The following is a 9,292-nucleotide window of genomic DNA, read 5'->3' as shown; positions in this document are numbered from 1 at the left end:
AGACCCTTCATCAGAAATTTCTGATGAAGGGTCTAGGCCCGAAACGTCAGCCTTTTTGCTCCTATGATGCTGCTTGGCCTGCTGTGTTCATCCAGCTCTGCACCTTGTTGTCTTGGATTCTCCAGCATCTGCAGTTCCTACTATCTCGGGTTACTACCATTGCTCTGCATTCAACCATAATTGGCCAAGGATCAAGTAAATGCTAGCTTGAAACCATTAATTTCTCAGACTTCACGCGTTGAAAATGTTCTTAACATAGATTGAAAGAAAGAAAATAAAATTTGGACTGCATGGTGATTTCATGACTTCATAATGTCATCAGAAATAGTTCATAGCCAGTGAATTCCCATAATTGATATATTGTGTGTATGGTGTCTTGGTCGGTAGTCCTTTCACCTTGAAGAGATTTGGAAGGCACTGTTGGGAATGAATTAGATCAAGGCATTGTCTAACCCATTGATATCACTCTTTCAAAGAAGATCTAAAGGTTCACTGACAACTGCACATCCCTCAATCTATACCTAGAAATAGATAATCTGGTTTTTACCACAGTTTTGATTGTGGGATCTTTTCTTTGGAAATTAGTTGCCTCAATTCCTATGCTAAATCACTGACTGCATTTCAAATGTTTAATTGATCGCAGAACACTTGGGACATCCCAAGGGCAGGAAAGATGCTGTACAAATGCAAGACATTACTTTCCCTTATTCAGTCACTGCAGCCAACTTTCATACCGAAATGTTCCACAAACACCTTGGAAGATCATTTTTGGTGTTACTGGTTGAGAAATAAGTGTTTCCAATACACCAGGAAGACACTCCTAATCTTCTGTGAATGGTATTATGTGGTCTTTACCATAGCATGGAAAAGTAGGTGCAGGAATGGCCTCATGAGGCAATACTTTAATACCAAGAATTAATCAACTGAAAATTTTTTCTTACTCAAGCTAATATATAAGGTTTACTGTATTGTCTAACAAAACAATTGTTCCATTGCAGCAGGGTTCCTTACGGTTGTACTGCCTAGCCCCTTAGCATTAAAGGCCAATATACAGCTTGCCTTCTTAATTGCTTCTTGTACTTGCATATTAACTTTGAGTTTCTTTTACATGAACATTCAAATCCCTGTGGACACCAATATTTTTTTAAAAAATCTCCATTTAAAATAAAAATTCTGCGTTTCTGTTCTTCTGTTCACAGTGTTATGTCCTTGCCCATTAACCTGCCTCTATCACTTCACAACCTCTTTGTCTCACAGGCAAGTGTCCGATGTAAATTTGTACCACCAGCAAAGGTGGATCCATTACACTCAGTTCCATAGATTGTACATAGCTTGTAAAAGTTTTGAGACTCCAACATCAGTTTCTTTAGCAACCACCTGAGAGGCAGGCAAAAATTTGTTTCAATGTCTAATCCAAAAGACAGTAACTCTGAAAGAACAGTGCACTCTCAGTATTTTAATAATTGCCAGCATTCTAGTGCTATCTAGAATACTACCCCAAAACTAAGGATTAGGTGATCATTTGATTTGATTTGATTATTGTCACATGTACCAAGATATAGTGAAAAGTACTGTTTTGCGTTGCAAATCACACCATACGTAAGTACATTGGGGTAATAGAACAGAATTCAGAATATAGTGTTACAGCTACAGAGAAGGTGCAGAGAAAGATCAACTTTAATATGAGAGGTCTGTTCAGAAGTGTGATAACAGCAGGTAAGAAGCTGTGTAAGTGGCTGATCATAACCACTACAGCATGATGGGTGCGTCTTCCAGAAATCTACTCAGTAATACCAAACTCGATTAGATGCGGTGGGTATGGACAGGACACATTGGAACAGCTGGGTGAGTCTGCCTGTTCCTCTAAGTTGAGGAGAATGGTTAAAGCGTGGCATACTCTTTTTGAAGAAATGAAGAAACCCCAGAATCTGTTTGGCCTTGGAATGTTTTGCTGTATTAGAAGTGCTTTCGTGCAGGTGGATGTTAGTGGTTTAGTGATGTTAGCACGTCACTACAGCTTCTCTGCTTTTTATGCCAAAGACTTTACTCCTTTTTAGGGCATAATTATGGGTGTAGATTTTCATTGACATTTTGAATAGGTGAATAAATAGCAGTGACCTACTTAAACCATGGCTGAAAATTGCAGTTAGGCCTGTTGATGACTTAATGCATTAGTACTCTCAGTTATCTATTCCTATTCCTCCTGGTTTACATGATTAATTATAATATATCTCAGTAATCACAGCCTATCCTGCAAGTCCTTCGTTCTATGATATAGCTGGCCTTGAGTCAGTTCATTCTTTAAAAGGGAACCAGATCTCAAATCGAGCTGAATGTTTGGTTGGGTGTGAAAGAAATATCTGAACTACTTGATTGACATTATTATCCAGTTTAGAGCAGGGTTATGGTACCCTTTGCATACAGGTGATGATGTGGCAGAGTTAGAAGGGGCTTGATGGCCTATTCTTGCTTTCTGATTTTTGCCTTCAATGGATCCAAGAAGTAACTTGAGTTTTGCTACATTACAAATAAGGCACTTGAAGCTGAGGTTCCAGTAACTTTAAACAGTGATGGGAAGTGAAAGGAGGCCTGGATATGAACCTTGTGTAGAATTGTTGAGCCATAAATTGGCCTCTCTGTTTTGTTCCAAGGGGCCCTGAAGACACCTGTTTTGAAGGCGGAGTGTTTCCAGCCATCCTGAGTTTTCCGCACGATTACCCACTGAATCCGCCAAAAATGCGTTTCACGGGAGAGATGTTTCACCCAAATGGTAAGTGCTAATTTTGGTACAATGCTGGTGCCTCCAATTCATTAGCAGGAATTACTTCATAGATGCTCACTCATTTGTGAGAGAGTCTATGCAATGAGTTGCTTTGCAAATGTTCGCTTATCTGCTGCAATCCACTGCCTTCCCTGTTTGACCATTGTTCTGTTGCTGCAGTTTACCCAGATGGGAGGGTTTGCATCTCGATTCTTCATGCACCCGGCGATGACCCTATGGGCTACGAGAGCAGTGCAGAACGATGGAGTCCTGTTCAAAGCGTTGAGAAGATTCTGCTTTCAGTTGTGAGCATGTTGGCAGGTAAAGATCAATGTGGGTTCTGTTATTCACCAGAATTGGAGGAGGCTGGAGTGAGATTGTGTTTGTACTTGAGTCCCGGACGTGTAATCTGGGTTCAGCGTTAACATGTTTGTAGTGAAGAGACCTGTGCCCTCTACCCACACATTATGCTAGGCGTAAGAAAGTTAAATACTGCAATGAAAAGTTGTTATAATCATTTATTAATCATTTAGCACATTCAGCCAACCATGCTTGTGCTCACTGTCTGGAAAAGTGACTCATTTAATCCTGTTGCTTTGCTCTCGCTCTGTCTCTGTGCAGCCCTGCGGGTTTTAAAACAATATCAGTTTTCTTTTCAAATTTACTATTGTCTTAAATCTGGCCACCCGAAGGCTTGAATTTTTTTTAAATGTATAAAGCTGCCGTGTATGAGTTTTAATTCTTACTCAACTAATGAAGTAAATTACCACTTTGTTTGGCTACATATTGCATTGGTGCAATGGATCGCTGGCCTCGTTAGCGGTTTTGTGTGCCGGTCTTTTCCTGCATTCTGGCCTGACTGACCTTTGACCTCATCTGCTGGGTTCAACTATAAAACTAGCGAGATGCACTGTAGATGTATTTTTGAGTGTGCCTCCATCACCCGTTAACCTAGAGTATTCCAGATCTCAATAGTTCCATACATAAAAATAAAAATTCTGCTCATCTTTCATCCTTTGCTATATATTTTAAATGTATCCTCAATCTTCCTGCCACTGGAAATAGTGTTTCTCTTCAGTCACCAATTATCTAAATAATTCATTTATTTATTGTTTGTAAGATATTCAGACATACAAACTAATGGTTGCTTGGTTAACAACAATGACTACACTTCAAACATTTGCTGTAAAGTCTAAATAAATTGAAATGATTATTCTAAATAGTTTGAATTGACGAAAAATTGTGCTGCAGAAAGCTCATACAATGCTTTTTAAAGTTCACATCTGAGATATGAGGTTCACAGGGCAATAAATGCTGTCCATCCCTTGAGAGGGGTAATAAGGCACTTTTGTTTTTGGCCTGCAGCTGTCCTTGCAACATAGGTGCACATGGTGCTGATAGGGAAAGAATTCCAGGCATTTGACCCAACAAGGATGAAGGAACTGCAATTATATGTCCAACTCAGATGATGTAACTTGGAAAAGATCCTGCAGATGGTGGCATATTTGATAGCCTGGATGGTAGAGTTTGTGTATTTAGGACGTACAGCTGATAAAGCCTTGGAAAGTTACTGAAGTGCACCCTATTGGTTGTGCGTACTGCAGCACGGTGTACAGTGGTGAAAGGAGTGAATATTTAAGGTGACATCAGGGTAGCCTATTAATGTTTGTGTGCATTTCCTGCGGATCTACCTCTTCCAAAACACTGAAAAGTAGTCTCCTGGGAACTTGTAGGGGAAAATCACATGGCTTGAGGCTTAAAAGAAAAGGTAAATAATTGATTGAACAGCTGGGAGAGTGGGTCCTGTAAATTTATAGAGCAGAGTTGAACATTGGGAGGTGAAACAGAGCCCATTGTGAGCAGCTGGGTGGAGATAGGAAGAGGAGATTTCACATGGTCATTTTCAAAATTGAAGACAAAACTTAAAACAAAAACGATGAAAGACTGGTGCAAAGACCCCGAAACACCTGACAATAGCTGGAAAGAAGGGAAAATATAGGTGGACCTGCATAACACCATCACCTGGTGCCCAGAGATCTGCAGTTACAAAACCTAAAGCAAATGGTGCACTGATGATCTGGAATTATAGGGGACACTGTGTATTGTGTTCCAGAACTACGACAGAAAATGTTGAATATATGTTACTGAATGCCGTGGTCTGCAGCATCATTTGTTCAGTAATGCTCCAAGAAAAATTTGTTTTATGAGAAGGAAAGTGATGAGAAGTTTAGAGTTGGGAAAGGGAAAAGCAAATGGTTCAGAGCAAACACTGAGAAACTGGGTGGAAGTAAAACTGTGAGAAAGGGAACTGGCTGCAGGGAGAGAAATTAACTACATTGTATATGCTAGAAATAAAAGTGAGAAATTAATTGAGCAGGGGAGTATAAACTTAGTGAGAGTAAAAGAAGTTTCAGAGGAGGAAACAAGTTGTGACAAGCTGAAGGAGATGTCTATAAACCTTGAATTGGGAGCTTCACATGCATCATCTCGAAACACGTACATCACACATATGTACATAGTATATCATTTATTAGGTTTATGGAGTTAACTTAGCGTAATTGCTTTTCATTTTTACATTCCTATTGGTATGAATGCCGATTGGAATCTTCCCAAATGTCTTCTGTCTCATGTTTTGAATGTGCTCATCAGTGGTGCAACAGTTATACAACCACATTCTGCTTGCTTCAGTGATTTGGGCATTTAGTTCATAAGGCAGAAAACAACATGCGTAAGGAAATATTTGCATGGAGCAGGACTGCTGGAGTTTAGAAGTATTTTGCCCCCAAATTTGGACTATGTCATTTAAAAGTAAATGCTCTAGAACCATAGAATATGACAGCACAAAGGCAGAGCAGTTGGACCATCATACCTGTGTCAGCTCCTTGGAAGAGCTACTCTCTTATTCTCAATCCTCTAATTCTTTGCCTATAACGCTGCAAACTTTTCCATTTCCATCTTAAAAATTGCTATTGAATTAGTTACCATCACTCCTTCAGCCCATCCATTCCAGAGCACAACTACTCGTAAAGAAAAGTTGTCTTATCTCCCCGGGTTCTTGTGCCTGTTGCTTTAAATCTGAACAGTTTGGTTATCCACCAGAAACAGAATCTGCCTATCAACAGTAGTAAGACCCTCAATGGTTTTGAAATTGTATGTTAATTCTCCCTGTAATCATCTCTGCTCCAAAGACAATTGCTGTTTCCATCATTGCACTTAACAAGTCCTTCATCCTGGGTTTCACACTGGTAAGTCTCCCTGTACGCCATCCAAGGCTTCGCTATCGTCCTAAATTGAGATGCCCTGAATTGGACACAATATTGCAGTTGAGGGCAAACCAGTATTTAAGTTTAGGTAAATTTCCTTGCATTTGTGTACTCCTATTAATAAAGCCATGCTCCAGATTTTTGGTTGCTACAATTTTATTTGGTCTTAGTGTTGCTTTTTCTCTTCTTTCTACAGAGCCTAATGATGAAAGTGGAGCCAACGTGGATGCCTCAAAAATGTGGCGAGATGATCGGGGACAGTTTTACAAAATTGCCCAGCAAACAGTGCGGAAATCTCTTGGACTGTGAGCAGAGAGCCCTGCAATTGTCCAGGATTGCCTGCAATATTTAATGGTTCTTTGCACATTGCTGTTTGTCTCCTGCTTTTCATGTCCAAGGGTAAAGTTAGTATTGCCCAATTTTTTTTCCAGTTGTCTCAGGACTGTCCACTTAATGGTCTCCTTTAAAACATAAGCGGACTGAAGCGTGGCTTTCATGGCTGTTACTATTTTCCATTTCAGACACAAAAAAGTGGTTGAACTTACTTGGATGAAATAGCTGAAGGGATAAAATAACCTTCCCACAAGAGGGTCCAACTGTTTCTCCATGAGTTTTTTTTTTCTCTTAAGTATTGCTTTGAATGAAATTGGGTGTGGTATTTCAATTGGACTGGTGTGTGAAGTTTCCAAAGATTTTGCATCTTAGGCCTGCCTATAGAATAGGAGACTCTCAATGCCATAACATTTGTTTCATCTTGGTTGAATGCAAACAAATTCCGAGGCGCAGTTTCGAATGGGAAGTTTTTTTTGTTCTGCTTGTACAGGCGTGCTTTTGCAGCAGACAATGGAGCAGGCTACTTCCAGCAAGCATTTCTTAATCATTAAAGAGATGAGGGAAGCATGATATGGGATGTCATTCACTACATGATCAGGGTGCCTTCCAGCTCTGTCCAACACTTTCATCTGTTCTCGTTGATGTTTTCTAGGATATTCAGCCCTTTTAATGGAGTGAAATGAAACATATAAAAGCAAGAAGCTATTAGAGGTTTAAAAATAAAAAGCAACACGAATGAACCTGGTGAAACCCTGACTTCTCGCAACCACGGAGAGCTCAAAAAAGTCATTTCAAATGGGTTTCATAGAAGTAATTCCTGCTTCTTGTCAGTGTAGCCATCAATGGTATGTCTGTCTGGGATGGGGGGTTGATGGTGTTGATCTGCACGTGAGAGTCGGTTTAAATGCGTGTGGGCCAGTGGGTATGTCAGTCAGTCTGTGTTGCTACTGGTGAGCGAAAGAAAACCATATGAAGAGGCCAAAATCTTGAATTCTTAGCATTAACGTCAGATCTAGTTGATAGTTATCTGTCTACTTCTCACTCTTGCACTCTTTTATCCACTTCCTCCTTTCAAGAAGTAAACAATGTATCCATTTAACTGGTAGTTGATATTGAAGTGATTTTAATCCATGGCTTTGAATGATGCTGGTTATAATCTGCAGCCTCACTCACTGGACGGAATGACTTGCTGTCACTCGAAGCTCTCACTATAGCAAACTATTTGTTGTTTGTATTTAGGTTTCCCCTCCTTTAGGCTGCCACAGCCAGCCACTCGAAACACATGCCAGTGTTTTTTGACATTCCTTCTGTCTGTCACGTGATGTATATAACATGGTCAATTTAGAGGTCAAGTAAGAAGTAGCCTGTGTTTGTGGAAAGGAGTGGTAATGACTTCACCAGTGATGTGGGGGGGTTCTCCAGGTATAAAGAAACAAAAAGAACAACATTAGTAAGTATGCTGCCACAGTATCCATACCTGAAAGGCGGCCAGTGTGGCTAAACAACCTTCTGATTGTGGCAGCACCAGCCATTGATAGTTTGGGACAGTGGTTGTCAAACTATTTTGGTTGAGGTGCTCCTTTTCTAGTGGGTTAATAATCAGCAGCTTTCCATCTAAATTACAATACTATAAACTCTTAATGTAAAGTTCATCATGTCCTCTTAAAAGACCAACCAAATTTTGCAATGCTTCTTGAGATTGGTGGTGTGAAAACTTTTCTCTCTCCTGCAGCTGAAGTCTCACCTTACAGGTTCAGCAACTTCTCTATTGAAGACTTTACAACAATTTACAGGAGCGGGATTAGGCTCGGTGACCATTTTGGGAACAAAGCCACTATTTCAGGTATAATCCTCACTGGCCTCCTCCTTGGACCATAGTTGGTTTGGGATTTTTCCTCCTCTATTTGCTATTTACAGGCCTTTCTATACCGGATCGTTGCTGCTACCATGCCTGGTATGTGGCATTTCTGCCACTAGGACGCTGTCAGTACCCAGGACTGCAACTTCAGTTCAGGTCCGATCACAGGTGCAGCTGCTGTATTAGCATTTTAGGTCTCTGTGCAAGGCTGAGGTGGCTGCTGCACTCTCCTTTCCCCAGTCCCAACGCTGAAAATCCATTTTCAGAGGTGCCCCAGCCTCTGTGCTGCTGAATAATCATTCCTGAGAGTCCCACTGATTCCAGGACCCAACACGGAACTCTCCAGAGTGGGAGTTTGGAGCTGCGCCGGTCAAACAGACCAAGAAAATTAAAATACTGATAAACAACACTGGCCTGACCTGGACCATTACAGCAGTGGATTGTTTGTGTTAGCTTGCAGGCTGTGTCGAAAGTCTCTGTGGGCAGATTCTAGTTTGAGGACCACTGATACCTGGTATTAGTGGCCAATAGGAAGGGGCCACTCCTTTTGGTCCCTAACCTGACTCTGGTGCGAATTGGTCAAAATTACATAGAACATACAGGTCAGAAATGGGTCTTTTAGTCTGTGCCCATATCTATATTCCATACGAGCCTTTCCCCACCTTACCCAATCTAATCTCATTTGTCTATCCTTTTATTACTTCTTTCCATTGTGAGCGTGTCCAGCTTACCTTTAAATACATATGTGCTATTTCTGTCAGCCAATCCTTGTGGTAGCAAATTTCACATTTTCATTGCACTCTGGAAGTTTTTGCTGAATTCCATATTTGTTAGAGATTTAAACATTTGAAAAATGTCACCCTGCTTCCCTAAGATCTGTTCATCTAGAGTTGGCTTGAGAAACATTGTTGGGGGGCAGGGTAGAAAGTGGTTTGCCGTGCAGCTTGGTTGTACCTCACCCTTGAAGCGTGTTGCTGATGATTGGTATTTCAAATGGATATGTTTTCTGATACCCCAGGAGTAACACTCTTCACAACCCCCCCCATCGTGCGCGCGCGCACACACACACACGCACAC

General features: G+C 40.8%; 1 protein-coding gene across 1 annotated transcript in view; it reads left to right on the top strand.

The window, feature by feature from the left end:
* The window catches only part of ube2g2 (ubiquitin-conjugating enzyme E2G 2 (UBC7 homolog, yeast)), a 35,882-nt gene extending 29,257 nt beyond the window's left edge, over positions 1-6,625 (top strand). Inside the window, exons 4-6 of the mRNA XM_020511600.2 lie at positions 2,652-2,770; positions 2,942-3,082; positions 6,221-6,625. Of these exons, the coding sequence (XP_020367189.1) occupies positions 2,652-2,770; positions 2,942-3,082; positions 6,221-6,333 (373 nt within the window). The 3' untranslated portion in view covers positions 6,334-6,625. The remainder of the gene's footprint in view (positions 1-2,651; positions 2,771-2,941; positions 3,083-6,220) is intronic.
* The last annotated feature ends 2,667 nt before the right edge of the window (positions 6,626-9,292 follow it).

Source organism: Rhincodon typus, chromosome 7, assembly GCF_021869965.1.
Source record: "Rhincodon typus isolate 14 chromosome 7, sRhiTyp1.1, whole genome shotgun sequence".
NCBI lineage: Eukaryota > Metazoa > Chordata > Chondrichthyes > Orectolobiformes > Rhincodontidae > Rhincodon > Rhincodon typus.
This window is presented reverse-complemented; position numbering and strand designations above follow the sequence as displayed.